The sequence below is a fragment of the Cyanistes caeruleus genome, chromosome 13 (assembly GCF_971803275.1).
Source record: "Cyanistes caeruleus chromosome 13, bCyaCae1.hap1.1, whole genome shotgun sequence".
In the NCBI taxonomy this organism is placed as follows: domain Eukaryota; kingdom Metazoa; phylum Chordata; class Aves; order Passeriformes; family Paridae; genus Cyanistes; species Cyanistes caeruleus.
The window spans coordinates 11795565-11818468 of record NC_141713.1 but is presented as its reverse complement, the minus strand read 5'-3'; the positions used below and the strand labels follow the sequence as shown (position 1 = coordinate 11818468).

General features: G+C 43.3%; 1 protein-coding gene and 1 long non-coding RNA gene across 3 annotated transcripts in view; both read left to right on the top strand.

The window, feature by feature from the left end:
* Positions 1 to 181: 181 nt before the first annotated feature.
* LOC111934136 (uncharacterized) lies at positions 182 to 1422 on the top strand. Its single transcript, XR_002867045.2, has 2 exons — positions 182 to 461; positions 556 to 1422. It is a non-coding gene; the product is annotated as an uncharacterized LOC111934136 (long non-coding RNA).
* Positions 1423 to 5514: 4092 nt separating this feature from the next.
* The window catches only part of LOC111934135 (tropomodulin-2), a 33971-nt gene continuing 16581 nt past the window's right edge, over positions 5515 to 22904 (top strand). The window contains exons 1-3 of one of the 2 annotated variants that reach the window (XM_086848421.1): positions 5515 to 5602; positions 15527 to 15737; positions 17439 to 17595. In XM_086848421.1, the coding sequence (XP_086704547.1) occupies positions 15612 to 15737; positions 17439 to 17595 (283 nt within the window). In that variant the 5' untranslated portion in view covers positions 5515 to 5602; positions 15527 to 15611. Of the gene's footprint in view, positions 5603 to 14457; positions 15738 to 17438; positions 17596 to 22904 lie in introns of those variants that run through there. The other variant, XM_023934030.2, reaches the window with a different exon arrangement.

Below are 22904 nucleotides of genomic sequence, written 5' to 3'. Positions count from 1 at the left end.
AGGTGGCCCTGTCTGGCAGGGCGTTGGGCCGAGGTGATCTGCAAGGGCCCCTCTGACCCGAACCGTGTGGGGGTGTGTGGCAGCCGCTCCCGAGGGCGCTCCGCGTGTGGGCTGCCGGCGGCGGCAAAGCGCCCGCGCCGCACAACTCGAGTGCCTTTTCGGCGCTCCACGGCCTGGCAGATCTCCCTTGTAGCTTCTTCCTTCGGCCCCTTCAGGCTCCTCGTCTTCACCTCTGCCCACATTTTGTTTCTTCTTTGTTCAAAACTTGCAGCTTCCCTCTCCGGGCTGTCAGGCAGGTCACCTCGCGGAGGAGTCCAGTGCCCTGTCGCTCCCTGGCCCACAAAGGGAGCAATTTTGGGGACACAGCGGCTTCTGCTGGGAAACTCTGGGCCAGAGCTCCTTCAGCGCTTCTGCTGACACAGAGCAGGTGGAATCCAAGCACCAGCGTGCCCTATGTGCTGGTGTGTGCTTAATCAACAGGATTTTGTGGACGTTTCAGCGACCTACTAAACACCACGTGTTAGTAAACAATATTCTGTATACAATTTTTTTAAGGTTTATATTGTGAACAGAAGACCTGGACAGCAGTGGAAGTTCCACTGGTGCTGAAACAATGTGCACGCACAGCAAGAGCAGATGCAGCACGGATCTCCTCACTGCTGGTCACTGAGCTGAGCACAGCAGGAAAAACCTCTGACATAATCCTAAACTGATTAAAACATATTTACTCTCTACAATGCTGATGTGGTAAAAGATGAAGAATATTGGTTCAAATTATATGGCTGGAGACCTAGGAAATTCACATGGGATTTTGACAGGAAGGATATTGTCAGTAAAATAGATGATGACAAAAAATGCCTGACCCTCTATCCTATATAATTATTTTTTATTTTTTTTTTAATGAGTGGCCAAACTTGGATTGAAACAAATTGTGGGTGAGGAAATCATCCAGTAGCAGCAAAGAGGGACATGGTTCAGTCCCAGTTCTGTTGAGACACAACCCTAACACTTTGAGAACTTAATGTTCTGATGCAAAGGGTTAAGCACATTTCCTGTGAGCCTTTGGTAGGAGGACACAGGGGTAGCTACCTATGTGTGTGTGGGAATTTTTTCCTTCTGTGGATGGCTGCCCTGCAGCCAGCTCTGAGCCCACCTGCCGAGGCATGTTTGGGGAGGAGCTCAAGCACCAACCATCGGACTCACAGCATTCTCAGCCCCATCTGCAGGAGCCCACACTGTCTGACATGCTCTTCCTAGCACCTGGAACTATCCCTCACTTGCTTTGCTTCTCAAGTAGACCATTAAGACAGTTTAGACATGTCCCAGACAATGCAATTCCCTGGGGACTGACTTTACAAAAGAAAAAAGTGGTACAAGAAACATGCCCAGTGTATAATGGCCAGCTCCAGAAGGCCTTCGTTTGACCTTGGACCTCAGAGTATTTAGATAAAGAGGGAAATTCAATGCTGAAGAAGCTGTCCTGCAGATCCATTCATTGGGAAGGAAGTGGAACAGAAAGGTCTTCACCATTAACAGAGCCTGTAAAGAGAGGAGCACAGTATCTCTTGGATCCTATTCCTGTCTGAGATGCAAACCACTTTAAATGTGACAGTGTGAAAAAGGTGGGGATTTGGGAAAAATCTCCTCATTCTCATCCCAGAACAGACAGCAGAACTGGAGCGGACGAGGAACCACATTTCTGTGGGTGGAGCACAGTCATGTTGCCTTTACTCTGGGGAGTCTCCAGGGCAGTGTGAACCAGCCTAAGGCACTTCTGAGCACACTGCTTGGAGCAGGACGGGGATGCACAGCTCTGTAAGGGGGCACAGAAGATGGTGAGGTGCTGGGGTCTAGCCCCTTGATCAGGAGTGGTCATCTTGCATCCTGTGGGCAATCCCTTCCACTTTTCAGCCTTCAGCCTGTTCCTGATCCCAGTGGCATGCCTGCCAGGTGGGCCCCAGATTTCAAATAGCCATCTGTTCTGTGTCTCGCTTTGCACACCGCCAAAATGAAAATTGTGGTTCAACTGGATATCTACTGCAAATTACCTGGTACAGATAAGATATTTATTGTTAGTGTTACTGCCGTGGCAAATGCAGCATCTAAATCGAAACGTATTTATTCCAGATTTATTGTACTAAGGATGTAGAAGGATTCACAGGAAGCAAGTTTGGTAGAAATAACAGAGGACTTGATGTTAGTGTTATTTAATGTATTACTGTATTTCGCCTTACAAAACTGCCCAAGAAAATCCCATTCTCTGTCAAAGCACTGCAACTAAAATTTCCAGTCTAAATATAGTTGGGGGTTGCCCAGTTGAAATGCTGCCGGCCAACATTTTAAGGCCTGAGCCATCAAGGTCTTATGAATTGAGGTTGCTTATATAGATTGGTTTTCTTTCAAGGCCATTGCAGAAGTATCTCCCCAATTCATGTGAGCAAGAATCAATTTTTAATCTCTACCCCAGGTATGAAATTTGCTGATCAGAAATTGATCTATTTACAGGTCACTGAATTTGATCAACAGCTGGTCTTTAAGAGAGGGATCAAAACATGCACAATACAGTAATCAAGTCCAGATGTTGTCTAGAAGACAAGCTCCAGTTCTAGCAGGAATTAATTAAGCAAAGTCTTACAAGCTGTGTCATAAGGAAACCAGATGAAAACAACAGCCCCTGGGTTTTTTTTTTATTTAAAAAATGGAACAGACATTTTGAAACAACTGACCACATTTTGGCTACGAATAGTTCAGTGAAATAAAACTTGCTTTTGGGTGCTCCAGTTAATGATTTACTGGTACAACCTGCTGGCAGTAAGCCCAGTTTAGACAGTGTTGGAAAAATGCCAAACATTAACACTGCATTCACAGTAGATTCTCTGAAACAAACTGTCACTGGGTGTAGAGAAGGCTGAGCCAGGAAATGCATTGTTTTGGGATCCACAGGATCCCAGCTCTCACCCCAGAGCAGAGTAAATTTTTTTCTAGAGTAGTTGTCCTTATATGTTATTGTCCTCAGGGCATTTACTCTGCCACTGCGCTTCTTTCAACAGGTCAAGTATATTAATACAAGTAAAATTAAAAGTCTAGGTGGGAAAAATGTTATGCAAAGGTTCTGCCAGGGAAAAAAGAACTGCTTGGGAGCCTTACCCTTTGCTTTTAGATGTGCCAGCCTGGGAAATCCATAATTCCATGGGAAATATGGTCAGTGTAGGTGGCCACAGTCATTTGATGTAAATGTATCACAGCAGGCATAGCCCATAAATGGGATCTCCTGTAGCCCAGACATGAGATAGAGCTCAGATTCGTGAATTGTGTTGAATATATTTTTCTTTTAATGTTGCTATTTGGGAAGAGTGAAAGATTATCTAGTACATCTGCATTTAATCTATTTACCGTGTATGTTTTTGTTGGTGTTCCTCAAGAATACAGGTGACCTGCACCTTTTCTTAAACACAGAAACTGATCATATTTCTAATTTTCTGATTGCAAATTGCATGCATGGGTTATAAGGAAGAATGAAACCACAGACAAAGAAGAGCAGAATCTTGACTTCAGCCAAACTTTATACTCCTTGTGGAGAATTGTTACATTTTTGACAGAAAGTAATATGAAGTGAATTTGTCATCAGATATAAAGCATGCAGATAGGAAAGTCAGCAGGGGAGGATTTCTTTTCCTTCATATCAACTGAGGAAGAGTTTCAACTTGATAAATGCATTTTAAGGTGTGATGGGAAAATCTGAGTGAAAAAACTTGTAGGAGTTTATCAAAAAACAAACAGTCCAATGTTAACTTTCACTCTGTGTAGAAAGCATACATTTCCCTTTCCCAGTATTTGTATAATTATGAGTGACTCATTCAAGCCCTGATCTTACAGACCAAGATTAAATCCCAAAAGAGGGCTTAATCCATGTCAATAATTAAATCCACATTTCTGTCTCATGGCTGAATGAGACCCACTTGCAGGGAAGCTTCAACCCCACCACCAAACCAACAAATCGTTCTTCAGCCTGAGCCACCAAGTTACAGAGCAGTTTCAAAGCAACTTGGTTCAGCTTCCCTGATGCTTCTGGGACTGAACAAATAAAACCACAGATGCAAACTCTGATATCTTTGAATGCTTCAAGGCAGGGAAGGGAAAGACTACAGAATAAATGGATCTGATAATTTTCCATTTCTGTTGATCTATAACATTTTAGATGTTTGGCAAAAAAGCTGTTAACTTACGGCTGGATACCCCATTTTATGAGAAGTTTGAGGCAAGGAGGTTCCAAACAGGTAACTGCAGCTTTGGAGGATTTTTCTACACTCTGCACATGATTGTGGATACAGGTGTTTTCCTTAGCAGCAGTGGCAAAACACCCACGGTAACCCTTCAGCCCCTCGTATTAGCCTGAGTTTGCTGCTCTAAGTTTTGCTCCAGATGCCTGAGGTATTTGGCAGGGTTTGGTGTTTCCTAGTTGTAATTTTTTTCCATAGGAAAATTCAAGCCTAGTGCAGCATCTGCTTCTTAACAAGGCAATGTCTTCTTTTCGTGCCAATGTGAAATGAAACTTCAAGACGTCCCAATCATTGGAACAGCTTTTCTGCTGCTCGTGACTCATCACTTAGTGCTCAGAACCAAGGGCCTCTGTTCTACTAAATCACAACACCCAGTGAAAGCATTCTGATAAATTAAATTACGGACATGCTTAATTAAATGGGGTTCACTCAAATAGTATTACATATCATTTCAACCAATGGTTAACCTTACTGATATGAATGATAGAACAAATATAAATTGAATTGCCAACACTAATTAATAGAAGAAAGGAAAAACATCAAAATGGTCTCAGAGGCCAGCACCCTCTACTCCAAAACTGGCTCCCTGGGGTGACACATCTTGGTTCAGGGTGAGGGCCAGCAGGTTTCTGCTGCAGGACCTGTTTGGCTGGCTCCGTTTGCAGCGGGTGTCGAGAGGAGCAAACCGCGTCCTTTGGGATCAGCTGCTGACACGCGTGCCCAGAGCCGACCAGCACGGCTGCCGAGGAGCCCGGGCACCGCATGCAGGGAGTGCGGGCAGAGCTGTGCTTGGGGCAGGGGCGGTGGCCGCGGCTGGCAGAGCAGCCAAACCACAGCGCAGTCTGTTTTCATGAGCCACACAGGGGAGCGGGAAGGCTGAGGCTGCATCCCGCTGATCCAAAGGCGACAGGGAGCATGCGGTTGGGTGGGACCTCACCTGCAGGCTTGGGGCAGGCAGAAGCAGAGATGGCTGAGGAGGGGCAGGGGGACCAGGAGGGTGGCCGGGCCGGGCTGGGAGAGCCGCCGCTCCGGGAGCCGCCGCCGCTGCCGAGCCGGAGCCGGTGCCGGTGCCGGAGCCGGTGCCAGTGCCGGTGCCGGTGCCGGTGCCGGTGCCCGCGGCGGCCGCTGGCGGCTGCCGGACTACGAGTCCCAGCGTGCCCGGCAGGGCCGGGCCGCGCTGCGCAGCCGCCGCGCCGGGCACCCACCTGCAGCCGCCGGCGCTGGGCTCGGGGCGCGGAGGGGCGCGCAGGCGGCGGGCGGCGCCGGGCTCGGGCGCGGAGCGGCGCGCAGGCGGCGGCGGCCAGGCCCGGCCCCGCGGCGGGGTAAGGCGGCGGCCGGGCCGGGCGGGACGCGGGGCAGCATCGCCCGCGGGGCTCGGCGGGGCTCCGCGGTGCGGGCGCTGCGGGGGCGCGGCGGGTGTGGCGGAGCATCCCCGGCGCGGGGCGCGGATGCGGGGCGGCCCCGATCCGAAGGCAGCCGCGGCCCGGGGTCGCCGCGGGAGCCGTGCGGGGCACGGCGGGCTCGGCCGGGCGGCCCCGCCACGCCCGGGCTCGGCGGCGAACGCGGCGCCCGCCCCGGCCCCTCCGCGGCCGCGGAGAGCGGGTGCGCGCCTGTTCAGCGCCGAGCGCTCGCATCCTCCGGGACACGCGTGGGAGGACAGAAATTAGATGGGGCAGTCTAATAAAATACGTAAGGAAGGTGTTTGTGTCGATGATGATGAGCTGCCCCACCTTGGAGATCTCCTGCCTTTTGTATGTCACGGATACAGCAGGACCGGCGGAGGGTGGTTCTGCTCCGCCGCCGGGCAGCGGGTCAGAACGAGAGAACCAATGACAGGTTCAGGAATAGGATGCTGATTTAGGAAATTCAGGAACGTTTCCAAGGTCCTGAGAAGCAAGGTGTACCCTCAAAACCTGCACATTTGCATTAGATATCACATACAGTCTGTTCTGTCATCTTCTAATTAAAAATTATCGGGGTGCCCTAATTCAAGGGGATTTGCTTTGATGGAAACTTTGTGGCAATTTCTTCTGCCAGAGTAAAAATCCACAGTTGATAAATGAGAATGGAAAGATAACCGAGGACTATAAACACTAAAAATTAAATGACAACTGGTTAGATTAACATAACCATCCTGAGTTTAGCAGTGAGATAAACTTCTGAAAAAAATCTAACATTATTACTAATGAGATAAAGTCAGAAATTTATCAATATCAAATGTAAATTTAAAAATAATTGGAAGAAGTTATTACATTTTTATACCATGAATGATACACTGTATAGATCTATGCTTCTGAAAGTGTTTAGTAGAGGAAATCTTCATCAAGTTATTGAGTTGCTTATTTGTAGTAAATAGCTGCAGACTTTCAATTTCTTACCATATGAAAGCTTTTCTTTAACTGATTAGTCTCAATAATTGTCCTTGAACTTCTTCTGTTCTGCCTTTCACTCTGGGAGAGAGGAACATGTAATGGGAAAGAAACACCTGGGATTAGCTGGCCTAGTACTGCAGGCATCACACCCTCTAATTCTTTGCAAGGGATACAGTTACTGGAAAACTGAACTCAAGCTCATGGGTGCACGGTGATGTCCCACTGAACTAAACTGACAATATCACAGTCCTTTCTGTGTTGTCCTGCACTCATTTCTGTCTAACAGCTTGCCTGCCTTTGTGCTGGTGCTCTGCGCTGTGCAAATCTTAGCTGGTTTCCACTATGGATATATTTAAGTTTTTACTATTGGATAAGAAAAATGAAGACTTATGTGACTCATTTTAGTGACTTCACCAATCTAAATTCCTAATGTGTCTTTTTTTCCATTTATCCAGCTTGGTTGTATGTCTGAACTTAGGCAGTAGCCTCTCATCTCGATAATCTAAATAATTTTGTTCAAAGTGGTGTTCTTTGCTCTCTGATTGCATATATTTTCTTCCTTCCCCAAATTAATATTATTTCCAGTATTTTACAACTTCTTGCAAGCCATGTTTATGCATTTCTGCTGTTAGTAACCTGTTTTAGGGTGTTTTTTTGGTAGCATTCCTATTTTATTGAGCCTCCTAGTTTGATGGCTTCCTGTAATTGAGTGTGCTTTTGACTGAGGCTGTGCAGGTTTTTGCACTGAGGTGGCTGTGCAGGGTTTTGCATTGAGAAGCCCCAGCTAGCAACCTGTAGCCACAGGTATTTTCACGTGGTGCAAATTTAATTGTGGTTAATTGTGGGGTGAATGCCTGTGTTCTGCTTACTGACCACAGCACACGAGTGTAGTGGTGGCTTCTCTTTAACAGAGAGGTTTGGGCATCATCACTTGGTGCCCCAGAAATCTGTACATATAGTTTTTAAATCCTTCTTTCAAAGAGCAGCTGGGACTCAGTGTCCAGCTGCCACGCTAAAATTGGGAAATCCGAGAACAGTGGTGACAAAAAGGTAGCACTTGGTTTGTTATCTGTTGGCAGCACAGGTGGAACAATGCTCGAGTTTATGTTACCCAGTGTCCTTTTTCCCTATTGATGTTTCCAACATGTGGGAAACAAACACTGGTGTTGTCATTTCCAGGGCTGGTCTGATCTGTTTTGTTGTAAAAATAAAAAGTCAATTTCCAGGTAATTCTTCTGTTTGTTGTTTCAGCTGTTGGGATGTGCACATCCTGCATGGTTTCAGGCTTTGGGTTACAGATAAAATGCAAAAAATGTTGGTAGTTATGATGTCTCTGTACATTGTAAGGAGAAAAAGCAGCATAGGAAAGAGGCAAAAAGAGGTTTATTTAGAAGGTACTTAGGAGTGGTCATTATTCAGGATGTCAGTTCAGTCATTAGTACATGCTCTTACCCAGCCTTTGGGTCTCTCTGCTGTGTTTTCACTTGCTGTATGTTGTTCAATAAAAGATCCACTTAAATGTACAAGGTGTCCATGGAAGAAGGGACCCATAGCCAAAGGAAAAGTTGTCCAGTGCTTGACACTTGGAAGATGGTTCAATTCCTTGTCTTGCACAGACTTCCCTTGAAGTCCTGTGACCTTGTGCAAAGCATTTCTTTCTCCTGGTGGGACAGTGGAAAGGCTCTCATGTAGCTGATGGTGTTTAGGGCTCCCCAGCAGCTGGGTCCATGTAAATATGACTGGTCATGGAGGATATCAGAACCTGGCCTTTGGCTTTCCAAGTTTGCCTCTGTGCAAAGCTGCAGGTTTTCCTACCCCAGTGTGTGCTTTGCTTTGCATTCGTGGCAGATGTGCTGATTACAAGGACTACAGTTCTTTACCCAGCACAAAAGCTGGGACTCTGAACTGGATGAAAACACCACCTTGTAAACATCAGAGCTGTTTACACAGCTGTAATGTGTATGATCCGTGTTCCCCTGGGGATTACAGAGCCATGGGCTGCTGTCACAGGACTGGGAGACGTCAGTTCTGGGGCAGTGCAGACCAGGGGTACAGATCAAGTAAATCAGCACCTGTCTGGTGCAAACCTGCAGAGTCTGGTAGTTATTGAAGGAACTTAAAATATCAGTGGTGCCCCACAGAATATACTGAGGCCATTTCTTCTGCTTGCTATCAAATGGGCACTTATCCATCAGTCAGCCACCACTGGTACAGCTCAGCAGCAGGGTGTTTCTGTTCACCTCAGAGTGAAGCATACAGATGACAAATCGTGGGTGGAGCTGCCACTTCATCGTCTCTTTTGCCTGTATAAAAAGACTCTGCCCTCCACAATTCTCAGCCGTGCACTTCACACCGCCCTCAGTTTCAGACAGTGACTGTGATGTTTTTATCTTAGAACAGCTAATTAGCATTGTACAGATTTTCAAACCATCACTATAAAGGGAAGACCCCTAACTTCCAGTTCTACAAAGTTTCCAGCTGCAATGAGCAGAAAGATTGTTTCATTATTTTATAACTAAACTTTACCCGTCTGGAAACAGAGGGGAGTGTTCATCTGCAAGGGACAGGACAGACAAACCAGTCTCTGGTGTTTTCCTATACTTAATGCATCACTGAAATGTCAGACTGCCATACACAATCCCACCAATGTCTGTAAGGCTTAGGTTTGTTCTGTCATCCTCTTCTTGGAGGTAGGAATTGAGTGATTTAAAAGATTCTTTTTAAGTAAGACTTAAATCATCATATGATCACTGTATAATTAGTCATCATATATTTGTCTGGAAACAATTCTCATGGTTATGATCTAAAAATATCGTGATACCCAGAAACAAGCTATAAATTCATCAGGCATTGTAAAGAGATACTTCCTTTCCAGGACTCCATTTGAATGGTTGTGAGTAATACCACTAATGTTATTTCAGAAACAATCAGAAATTGGTCATTATGTAACATTCTGCCTCAGTGGGAGAAACATCAATGTTTCAACTTTCTTTAGTCACCAGGGAAAAATCTTTCATGTTATCTGAATCAGAGGGAGTACATCCCTTTATGTCTTCTATAAATAACGGTGCTTTCATATGGATAATTTTGCAATATACATGGTGGTTATTTTTTAGTAAAGGGCATGACTGAAGTCCCATTACAGTGAATTAATGCCTCTCATTTTATTTGCATGGAAGCTATCAATCCCATTTAAGCAGCCGACTGTGATGTAAACTATAGAGTAGCATAACCATTACCTAGGTTCAGAATGCCACATCCAATTATCAAGTGGAGTTTTTCATCACTGAATGATTGTCCTAAAATTTCAGGCCTAGTCTAATATTAGGACAACATAATTGTTAATTATTCACTGCTCTCTACATAGACTAAACCAGTTGCTGGGAACAGAGCATGAAGTAACCCTTCATGAGCTGTGGAGAAAAACAGCATTTTAAATAGACAGGGGTTTTCAGGGATTCTATGCTGCAGTATGACAAAGGTTGGCAGCTGGGTTGGGAAGAGGTTTGGGCACACTGACTCTCCCAGAGCCAGCCCTGAGGCAGTGCCAAGTGCAGCTGAGCTCTTCCCCTTGCCTGCCCAGAGACACCCTCGGGAGGACCCAATTCTACAAGTCCTCAAACAGATGATTTGCTCTGATCCACGGAGTGACCGTGCTGTGTCATGAATGTAAGGGGTTAGAAAAAGTGACTGCACTGGAGCAGTTCCGTACTCCTTATGTTATGAAGTTCTTCTGAAGTGTTTTTGGGGAAACAGACAGAAAAGTTGGGGGATTATAGCAGAGGAAGTACTTTTCTACAGATCTCTCTTCTGTTTTCTACCAATGTGAATTTCTTTGACATGTCTACTTGTATCAACATCAGGACCTGTAGCTAATACTGTTCTCATCATGCACACACCAACCCCAGTTCTGGAATGCTGTGTTCCTGCCACACTTGTATTCTGTGCTGGCCTTAATACATTCCTTCTAGCTTTTCTGCAATTTATGAACTTCCTACTGCAAAACATGATCTCCCAGTATACATCCCCCATATGTTCATGGTTAGAACGTGCATTGGTACATTTTGTCTTGCCTTTTAAGTACAAAAATTTAAAAGGAACCTTATTTATATGTCAGACAATGCAGTATTTCTAATTATTTTTTTTAAAAAAGTCTGAGCTTTTAGCAGCTCAGCCTTATTTTCCATAGCCATTCCCAGACAGCAGAGATGTTCCCTGTCTGGCACTGGATTTGGTGTGTTGGTGGGGACACTCCCTTGCCTGGACAGCATGGGACAATCATCCTCCTTCTACTGAGCATCTGCTTGTGTTGCACAAATACGGCTCTTAATCATAATGGCCCCAATCCTATTTATTTGGTACAGTATCAATTTAACTTGGGATTAATTCCACCTGGTTTTTATTTTCATGTTTAGCTACATGTGTCTATTTAAAGAAAGGAAAGATTTTTTCCCACATTTACAGATCAGTTTCACAACTGTTTCTCAAAACACAAATATCCACCACTGTGGATACAGAGATATTTTAAAATAGGTCATGCATTAGGATTTCCTTTTAGAAGATCAGTTGCCATGATTTGTAAAAATGAGAACAATTTCTCAAACTTGATTATAAAAAAAATCTTTTTTTTCCTCAATAAAAAGACAAAGAACTCTGTTAATAGATTATTTCCCATTTGTTGCATCTCTCTATACTTCATAATTCACATTGTCATGCAGCTTCACTTTTTAGCTTGTACACACTATTAAACCTGAAATTCACATCCTCTGTATGATGGTATTCTCCTCTGCAGAACCCCAGAGACAGATGTTTCTCAATGTGTAGTCTGTGTTTTAGAGAGCAGGAGTGACCTGAAGTGTATTTGTAGCTGCTGGTCCATAGGAGATCCTACAGTTCAGGTTGTTCCAACACTTCCTAAGGGGTCCAGGCAAATGCAAGTGGGACCCCGGTGACATTCAACATTAATTCATCAGAGGAGTGATTCACTCTCAGAAAGAAACATCTGTATCAGCAGAAGATTACAACAGTGTTATGGTATCAGCAGAAACCACAGCTTGGCTCCTCTAGAAAGCCGTTTCAGAAGTGTGCAAGCATAACAAAAAAGTACTTATGGAGCCTGGCAAGGTAAAGAGGGGTTATATCACAGCAGGTGATAACTGCATTGAGCAATAATGATTTTATGTAGGCTGACTAATGACAACCTTTTTCTCTTTGAAAACATGTTTTGGATCCTGATGTTGACAGGAATAAGTGAAAAGCTGCCCCAAAAACAACCATATGTATTTCTTTCTTTAGAAGGAATCAGAAATACAACTATAGCAAGGGCTGCTTCGAAGCTCACTGTGAAACCTCTGTGTTCCACAAAGGCTTAAAAGTAGCACGTGGGTAGCAGAAATGCCTCTTACAGTTCTGCCCCATCCAGAACGAGAACACATCCCACCTGATGGGCTCTGCTGTTTAACAGTGGGGCTTAGGCCCATGAGAAACTGAGATGCTCCATACTGAAACTCAGTGGAGAAAAAGGGGATATGTGCTCCCCTTTTCCTTAATCTTTCAGTCTTCCCAGTAAGTTTGAAACTGCACAGTGTTATCATGTCCCTCATCCTGCTTCTCTCAGTGTCCCTGCTGCAGTGTAACATCTAAGAGTGTGTTGCCTCTGTGGTTAGATTGGACATCTCCCTTCTGCTGTGTGACACCTGATCTGCTTTTATATAAAAGCTCAAAATAACAGCAGCAGGGAGCTCTGGGTTAGAACTGCTTTCTTACCTAATGAAAGTTTTCATACAGTAATCATAACAAAGTAAATCCAATGGATGTAGTATGCAAGAATTAAATAGTTGTGCACACTCAGGCCACAGTAAGGAGCTGCACAGGCAGCGTATGGCTCTGTTTACATACACAAATTAACAGTATCAAATCCAATTAGGAAGGTGGAGATCGTTATCATCACATTAGACAGCAGTTTCCAGAGTGTGTGAATCAAGAGTTCAGCATTTCCTTTCCAGCCTGACTGATGCTGAATTGTTGGATTTGTCTCGTTGCCTTGATTTCTGATGCTGTGACTGGTGAAAGGACAGAGAGCACAAACCCAGGGCATGAGCAATGGGTGTTTCAGCCCAGCCTGCAGCAGCCTGTGCAGCACAGTGAAAGCTCCAGAAAGGCTTTACTGCTTTCAGGGATTGTGGACAAAGAAATTCCCTAAGCAGTGTCTTCTGCTTTTGTTCAGTCACAAAAGAGTGGGATTCTGTTGTGAAAGGGAAAACATTAAGGGAGTTTCTGTTGCAAATGTGTGCAGGCAAGAAAAACACAATTTCAGGCTCTTCCATACACGATCAATTTAATAAGAGTTATTCAACAGAGTAGTTCATGCCATGAGAGAAGTTAGGCTGATATCTGTAATATCTGGGTTTAATTTTTTCTTTGGGGCATCCCTACTGGACATGGTCAAACACCTTCTCTTCTTAATAATAAAAAGTTACAATATTGAGAGCTGTCACCTGTTTGAAGTGTCTCCTGGTGCATCTTCCCTTTATAGCTGAGCACTTGGGCAATTCCCAGAGAATTTGAGGGTGTCTGCTGCACACAGTCATACCCTGCAGTGCCTCCCCTGAGCACCTGGGTCCAGCTTTGCAGACCTCCCAGAAGCTCTCAGCTTCTCCATGGCCTTGCAGTGACACAATTCCTGCAGTGCTGTGCACCCAAGGGACAGCTCCTGCTGCCAGGTGTCCTGCACTGCTGACCCTCAGCCAGGGAAACTCCCTTGGACTCTTACAAGTTGCTTTTCCTCCAATGTTTATTTACCCTAACCTTGGGATTACACTTCTGTATTTTCCAGGGATGTGATTAAACTCTAATAAAATAACCATTTCAACTTAAATAGTTTTAAACAGCTGTAATCCCCTCAAAGAAATTTTTTAGCTCGGTTAATGACTGCTAGCTGAAATGTTATGTTTGTAATGAGTTTATCCAAAGGAACTTAGAGAAGGCACCTGATGCCTTACTGCAGAATGTTGTGCTGCAGCTCAACTTGGTTTTACAGTTTAAACAAATATACTTACCGTTTTAAAATAAAATGCTTTCATTATTCAACAAGTAATTTAGATTAAAAATTGCATGGATTAAATACATATCAAGCTAGTGTTCTTAATCATGAAGTACACAAAAACATTAGCTCTTTTTTACTGTTCTTGGCCAAAATATCCCCCACACTCATTGCATATGATGAAATTTTGGTATTATAAGAAAATTTCACAACAGCTGTAACTTTATGAAACATCAGATGCTGTCTACCTCCCTAAAATAATCTCTCAATTTAAAGAATGGTTGAATTCTATCCTGGCACTTGGAATGGCATGATGATGATCTTGTGCCAGGAAAACAGCAGCCACAAACAGAGCAGGAGTAAGGGGAAAAAAAAGTGTGTAGGCAAAATAATGATTTTTCTTGGAATAGGATATTTAAGTGTTTCAGGTCAAGGCTTAATGGGTCTTGCAGTAGTCATAGAATTCCAGATATTTCAAAATTGTAAATCCACTGATTATTCCTTTCCCTTTCAATACATTGCTGATTTCTAGTGTTTTTGATAAATAGAAAAATGAGAGATGTTTAATATTTAGTATTGAAATAGTGAAACTCCTAAGTAAATGAAATATTTTCTTTTGGATTTGGAATTTAAAAAAAAATAAAAATCAGGCTTCCAGCTCTTATGACAAGCAACAGAACCCACTTGGATTTTATCAGTTTATGACAACTAAAAACCTGGCCAAGGGAAATTAGGGTTGGGGTTGATATATAAGTCAGTGGTAGGTGCCAGTTGGCTGGTTTCCATATCAACTCTGAAATTTGTGAATGCAAACACTCAGCTGTAAAACTGCACAGCTAACTGTGTCATTTGGAGAGTGCTGGTGCTGCTGTGCGAAACTGGGCACGCTTGGGAGGGCCTGGAGCACACTGAAATCCCCAGTTAATGCTGTGTCTGATCATAAGTTAATTCTCTTTCACTCCATCCCTTTACAGGCTCATTCTGATTCTAGAATTTGTTCTGGACAAGAAAAAAAAGATCAAGTAAAGACAGAGAGTCCTTTGTCATATTGTCATATGACAGATAATATGACAATGACTCTTGTGGTCATGCAAATGAGATCCGGTCAGCTGGGATCATTTAACAAGGAATCATATTTAAATTTGAAAACTAAAAGAGTTTGTAAAATACTAAGTCCATTTTTTTTTTTATGACTGTTTTGAACTTCTGCAGGTCCCCCATGTAGCAGACTGAATTACAGGTAATATTTTGAGCTATAACCAGCATCTCCTCACTCCAAGAATTTTGATGATAAGTGCTGTCATGTTTGTATCCAAACATGCTGAAGTAAGACTAACTACCAGTGTACCTGAAAGATGCTTAGGTAACCAGAATGTGCCAAAAAGTCAGCCAAGATGCTGTGGGTTAGATTTCAGCCCCCAGCAAAGCTGGGATAAGATAGAAAACCTCAAAGCATAATGTTTTGGTTTTTGTTTGTCAGTGTTGGACTGTTGTCTGTGACTCTACCGCTTTCCTTTGCTTCTGGCCAAAAGAGCAGATACTGTTTCCAAGCAAATGAAATAAAACAGCTATATTTCTATGAAAAAGGAGAAGTTGCTAATATTTTCCTTATCTATGTCTCAAAGCTGCTGTTTGGGGCTGCCCCGAGTGTACCGAACCCGTCCTTGCTGTTCCTTGGCTACGGCTGCCCAGGACGTCCCACACCCCCTGTGCTGTGCCAGGACATCTTGCTGCTTTGTTTTCATTAATAAGTGTCAATGTGACCCTCAGCACGTGGGCTTTCCAGGACTCTCAGCTAAATGGAGATGCTCACAATGCTTTATTGTTGGCAGTGAGCGAGGCCGGAGCAGCTCGCTACCCCTGGATGGTTGAAGTCCCGGGCAGCAGCAGCAGCAGTGGAGCAGTGCAGCAGGAGCCATGTCTCTGCCCTTCCGAAAGGAGCTGGAGAAGTACAAGAACATCAACGAGGATGAAATACTCAGCAAGCTCTCAGAGGATGAACTGAAGCAGCTAGAGCATGTTCTGGATGACCTTGATCCTGAGGTTAGTGGTGATAATTGCAACGCTGCCTGTTGGAAATGCCACACGTTGCAGCATTTTTTATTTGTGTTCTGTTACAGGAGGGACAGTGGAGCCTAGAGTGTGAGCAGCTCAGCTGCAGACATTTTGGTTATATTCTTGCTGTGATGTGCTACTTTTCTAAAAGTCACTATGCTTTTGGTCTATCCAATGTCTATTTAGACATGAGCTTGTCTGCAATCTAAATCTTTAATCATGTTGGCACACTGCAACTCAATAAGAAGCTTTTTATGGCTGCTATTTCTGAGCACGGCAATAAACAAACATAACCTGTGTTTATGGAGATCAGGTCTTTTGAAATTCTGAAATCTGTTGACCATGTCATTCAGCACATATATTTTTAGAACATATTTGGGCATGATCAAGAAAAATAGGATTCAGCTACACAACTGTCATTTTCCAAAGAGTAATAATAATTGGGATATTTGAAGACATTCTCACAAAGAACTTAAAGACCTCTGGTCTGAGAACCACTTGATCCTACAATAATGAGGTTACAGTCACGAGTGTGCAGGGAATTGTGACTATACCTACCCAAAAATATTCAAACTGATATAGGAGTTTGAAAACTGGCAGGTAAACTGGCAGATAAAATGTTCTGTCTGGAGGCAAAATGAATTTGGAGAAACAATAGATTCATAGCTTCTAGTTCTATAGCACCAATTTGCCTGGAAATTGAGGTGGGGCTTTACTGTTCTCTCGCTCCATGTTGCCACTTCCCACACTGCTACCACTTCTACATTTTCTGGTATTTCCAAGTATCTGGCATCTCGAATGGAGACACAGAAAACCATTAAAAAAGCAACACCAACTAACCAAATAAATCAGGCCATGGTGCATTTGTAGTTAATGCAGTGAATTTGGAGCTCTCTGGGCACATTTGTGCATTCACAAGATGTAAGATGACTGGTGACTTGAGTTCACTGGATGTGCTCAGAATTCCCCTGATGGTATTTGCCATGCATCACATTTACTGTGCATGTTCTGGCCAGTGAGGAAATGTTTCTGAAGTACTCTGGGGCACCTTCAACACTTTGGCTTTACAGCACATGTACTGCAAGGCCCACCTACCTGTATTTGTTCTTGGGATTTCCTGGACCGAAATGTGGGGGCCTTATGCATATTCCTATGTTACAGGATGCAGATGAAATCACAGGATCCCACAGCTACATGTTGAAAGTGGGAATTATCTGCTTGCTTCCTCATACTCTGAATAGCTGAAGTCTACCTCATTCACCAGTCTCTTTAATGCATGCCATGCATTTCTGAAGTCTGAGAGACATCTGCTTTAGAATGAAAGGAATTTTTTTTAATGAGAGAAAGATGGTGAGGAAAAAGAGTAAAGGAAATGTACAGAAAACATATCCTGGTCTATATACCTGGACAGAAAACTCTGGTTATAATATGTGTAATAGAGGACTCTGACCTTACTTAGTTCTTTGGTGCTCTGACTGTGAATATGGCTAATACAAATATTGATGGCTAGTAAATCAAGAAGACTGAATAGACTGGGTTTTGTGATTACATTTAGGTAACGTGTGTTACTGCTGTCATCCAAGAGCATTATGCAGAGAATGATTTCACTTAAGAACCAGCAACACTGAGGTAAGATTTGGAGCACTGTGTGAAGCTGCCTCCTCTCCTTTCCATGCCTCTCTCTCACAGAATGCCCTGCTTCCAGCGGGATTTCGGCAAAAGGACCAGACCACTAAAGCTGCCACGGGCCCCTTCGACAGAGAGCGCCTGCTCTCCTACCTGGAGAAACAAGCGCTGGAGCACAAGGACAGAGAAGACTTTGTACCCTTTACAGGGGAAAAGAAAGGTACTGTCCATCCTCATGCTGGCACTGGGTAACAGAGTGCCTGGCTGCAGGGGTCCAGGCTGCCTGCCTGCTCTGTGCCACGTGCTGGGACACAAGTGAGGGCTGTCCCAGCGCAGGGTGAGGCTCAGGAGTCAGATCTAGAGCTGCTGGAGCAGAAGGTGAAGGGGTGGTTTATCTGCTGCCAGTGTCTGCCTCGCTGCTCTGGAGTCCCCATGGCAGCTCCACGGGCTGTGGCAGGCGGATGGGCTCTCGGGGGCTGCAGGAACATGGCAGCACCAGTCCAGCACAGCCCTGACTGCTCAGTCAGCAGCTCCCTGCTCAGCCAGTGCCTCTGGGTGCACTCAAGCACAAAGGTGCCCCCACCAACCCCACAGGGACTGTTCCCTGTTAAGCATTAGGCTCGTGCAGGGGTATTGCAGTGGGGGAGGCGTTCAGGAGGAAACACATAAATGCCTTTTGAGTGAATATTGCCTACAACTGCTCTAAGTAACTGCTCAGGGAACACAGTTACAAAAAATAAGTATTTTTCCACTTGTTTACTAGCACATCTGGCAATGCTATTCGTGAAGACACTTTCCCTGCTACCCTTGTCCTACAGCTACAGGAAAAAAAGGGGAAAAACAGGAAAACCTAATTCTAATAATTTAAACACTGGTAGGGTAACCTCAGGACAGGAACAGTCATAATTTAAACAAACAATATTCCTTTAGCACCACTAGCTCCTTTTCCTTGTTTATAAAAAGTGAGTGAAATTGCTGGCCTCGGGCAACCCCTTCATTCAAGCAGGAACTTCCTAAGTCTGGGTCCATTTCTGGCTGTGTAATGGATTTGCCATGATTTCAACGGGATCTGCTTAAGGGAAAGCAGATATTTCAAGAAAGTCAATGGCAGCATTTTTTACATTATGTGCCATTACCAGAGATGTAAGATGTTATTTATGTAGCGTTTCTTAGGCCAGGAGTTGTTACTGTCATTACGTTGTGTTCTCAGTCTTTGGAACAGTGATTTCGGACAAATGAGACACTTTTCATCTAGATCTAGATTTTACCATGCAGCATATTCTTTAACCTACTTTTTCCCCCATCAAAGCACCCACATACTGCTCTTCACAGGGCTGGTTGTGAGCTCACTGATATGCAGTGACAGGGCAGAGATCCTACCAGTAGCAGGAGTGGTCAACCACACGCTGTGCAGGAAGGAAATCACTTTACTGTAGCATGGATTTATTACCAATTGTTTCAGTCTCCTACACACTGCTGTGTCAGAGCAGTACAGGTCACTGCTTGCAGGTCCCCAGATACCAGCACCTTCAGTCATATCTCACCTTACTGATATTTACAGACTTAAGATTTTACATCATTCAGTATAGTTATATCTGAGATCTCCAAATAAGCCTGAAACAGTGCACAAAACCCAGCAGTGTGTGGAATTCTATATACCCATAGGATTGGCCCTTGATCTGTACAGAATGAGTCCCTGTATTGTCCCTGACAGTGGTACTGCATGGACTGGGCTGTTGATTCCATTTCAGGTTTATTTTGATGAAGCTAAAGCAATATTATTCCTACATTTGCTTCCAGATGCCCTTAAAGTGCTTTTTAGTGCTGCTTTATTAGTTCCTGGTGTCTCTGGTGTGGAAATACCACTGCTTTGCAAACAAAACCAACCACACATTTCACTTCCCCCTGAGCACAGAGTGAATGCAGCTCTCCTAGCATTTAAAGCTGTTTTTAATTTGGCTTTTGATTCACTGTGTTCATTTACTTCAAAATTACAACTTCAAGAATTATTACAATTATGAGGTAATGACAACATTTTAGGCTAAAAGAATTATTCCCTTAATATCCTCTGTTCTTTGTACAATACAAATTCATGACAAAATCCTCAGTATCAGCTTTAGCATATTAAGTCAAATGAAAACAACCATGTGTTCTGTGATTTCTGTAGTTATTTTACAATTATAATCTAAATACACAGAATTATACTGCATTGTCTTTGAAGTCAGAGGCCAAACACTGTGAAAATACTCTTTGTTTCTGTGTTATGTAGAAATAACTGAATTAATCTGAGATCTGATGAGGTCCAGTACCTTGACAATTGAGAACTGCTAGGCTGCACAGTGTCATTTTTGTGCTGCTTTAAGGGAACTGGCTTTGAGAACAAAGTTGTTTATTTTGAGCTTGGCATATCCTGAATTGGTACTGGAGTGTGAGTCCTGCTGCCCCTCTGTGGCTTGGCAGGGGGTGTCCTACAGAAACACCACCAGACTTCCAGCAGTGCAGAATCTGAGCCTTATAAAACATAACTGAAATCTCCATCTGCCAAATGCACTGAAATCTTCCTGTGGATTGTATGATAATCCTGCTAATTGGTTGAATCTGGTGAAATGTGATGAACATTTTACAAAGTCCATGTGTGGCTATTCCTGGATCCTATCATCCGTGCTTGTAACTGCAGTGTTACTTATTTTGGCACTCCCAATTGAAAAAAAATAACAGGATGGCTGTATTAAAGTACAAATTACTTTATTTACATTTATAAGAGGATATTTCCCATGCAAGGGAACAAAGCAATCCTGAAAGACATTTTCAAGATCTGATACTACATGCTAGACTTAAAGTCGCTTTAATTCGAGAATACTTAGTATTCTTCCAAGGTTCAGTAATTAATGTAATTAATGTTCAGGGTAAATAATGTAATAATAAAGAATTTTAAATCATTTAAATTTCTAAAATGTGTCCTCAGAAGAATTCTAAATAAGAGTATCTCCTAAGGAAAATCTTATTTCTCACCTTCTGCAGATTGATGGTCTCTAAGGTATATTTACAGATTGGTAAATATTTATATGATTATATTATATAGATTTCTGTTAAATTATTTTTTTACACTCTAGAAGCTCTGTAATGTAGCCATTCTTTAAATAACCCCAAATTAATTTGATCTCTGCTAGTTAAAAATTAAATTCTCAAGCAGCTTTAAAATGCATCTAGTTTTGTATATTTGGAAGGTATTGATGCCAATTTTGCCATTTGGTATTTATGACCTAAGAATATTTGTGTCAGTAGGATTAGAGTATGTCAAGTGTTGTTTGAACATTTGTCAGTGTTTTGTACTATGCTATTTGTCTGGCACTGGGAAAGCATTTATTTTTTCAAGTTTAGGAAGTGGGATGCTTCTACTAAATGTAAAATGACAGTTCTACCAGTTCTTACAGTTATTATACAAAGCTAAAATTTGGACATTCACTGATGAGCTGAAAAAAAGGTGGCATTTAAAATATCCTCCTTCCAGACTAGTCTGTGGTACATCATGATTTTTTATTTTTACTGTGACTGCCTCTCTTTGTTTTGTTGTTAATATTTTATTCGAGAGTTCTTGACCAAGAAGCAATACCAAGCAGCTGCTGAAGGACAAAACTACGTTGGTCTCTATATGCTGAGCAACCATAAGGTTTTGATTGTCCTAGAAAACAAGCCAAAACAAATTCCAGAGCTGACAGGGATATCCAGAATGGTTAAAACACAGGAAGTGTTAAATATGAGCCCAAGATGGGGGGGCTGATTATGCAGGGAATTGCCTTGTTTTTGATTGTAATTGTGGTTTCAAGAGGTTGGAGATGTTTGGCAGAAACAATCAAACGTATGGAATGCATTAGGGTTTTGGCCCTCTGCCACATTGCAGCTTGGTAACGTACTTCATTAATTGCTGTGCACAAAGGATTTGAGCCTGTATGGGACAGATCTCAGATTTCAATGGAGACCCAAGGTTTGCCCAAACCGAGGCTGAAATGATCACAGGCGCACACCCAAAGCTGGCCACTGAGAAATGTTTTCAGACTGCTTTACCCACATCCTCCCTAATGCAAGTCAGGGCTGGGTATTTCGTTTGAATGCCCCATTGTGTGGTTTGAAATGATCTGGTGGCTTTCAGGAACTCTTGTGCAACACAGATGTCTGTTAGTAATGAGCAAAAGGCTGATAACTGTGTCCATGGTGATGGACAGTTTGTAAGTGTTTATTTTATGTATTTTGGATTTGTTCCTACTTAGGACAGATGTTCTAGAAATCCTTACATAGAACCTGATGGTCTGTGGAAGTTACTTAGACTGACCCACTGCACTTAACACATACAGCTGGGACAGGTGGCTATCAGACTTCCATCACTTCCATGTGAGGTATCATTGTCAAGTTCATGAACGACCCAGGAATGACAAGAAAAGTGGGAACATAAGGGGCAGTGCAGGCACCAAGTATTCCAGAGCCCTGTCAGTGCTGTGTTTTCTCTGCAGGCTGTACGAGTGCCCTCAGTTAAGAGCTGAGTCCTGCTGTCATACACACATGAACTGGTAACAGCATTTCTGCTTCTGCTTTGTTCCAGGGGTTCTCTGAACCATATGGTACCAGTGAAACACAATTTAAAAAAGTTCTTCTGCTGTGAAATGTCATTAGCTATGAAAGGTTGCTTTAAGGGTTGCTGTTTCAATCCTTCACCACCGTCCCTGTTTTCTAAAAGGTCTTCTGCTCCTTGCCAAACCATTTCATTTTGGATCCGATCCAGTTCTCATCAAACTCACGTAAAAACTCCAGTGGATTGGGCTATTATTATTTGGGGCTGGAAAGGGAAGGGGAAGGTGCTTGTATGTGGTTAAATACTAACATTTCAGCTGACTGATAAAAGGGAAAGGGAAGAAAGTACCAGAGTACTTCTGGCCAAACCTGTGTTTTCAGTTGCTCTGGCAGAGACCATCTATGTTGCATGTGGTGCTGTGCCAAGCAGAGTATCAATACACAGCACCAGTAATAAGGACAGTCATTTTCAGAAGGTCAGAGTATTAGAGTAGATGCTAATGAGCTCCAATTCCCCTGTGCCTAAGAGACTGCTTTCAAAAGTTAGGGTTTTCTATAGAGACACAGTATCTTTCTTGGGTTGACACGGCAGTCGTTTCACCCCCGATGCTTAAATGGTTTGTTTAAATTTTTGCCACCTTTTTCCTATTCTTAAGGGTTTAAATTTAGAACTGATGTTTATCCCTTAAGGCATTGAAAGCATTGCAGTTGCTGACAGTAATGCCTCTGGCCAGTGCCTTTCACTGCTTGCTTTTCTAAGACTTTCTTTTAGTGGCTTATGACTTTGCCAAACTTGCACAGTTCACAGTGAAATTTCCCATGCTGAGAGGCTGCCTCGAGTTGAATTTTTGGAAAGTGTCAGCAAAAAGGACTTAGCTGCTTCCAAGAACAAGATTAAGGAGAAAACACATTGTTTTATCCATCTAGAGTAAATTTTTCCAGCTGTTTTTTTTTATGACCTGC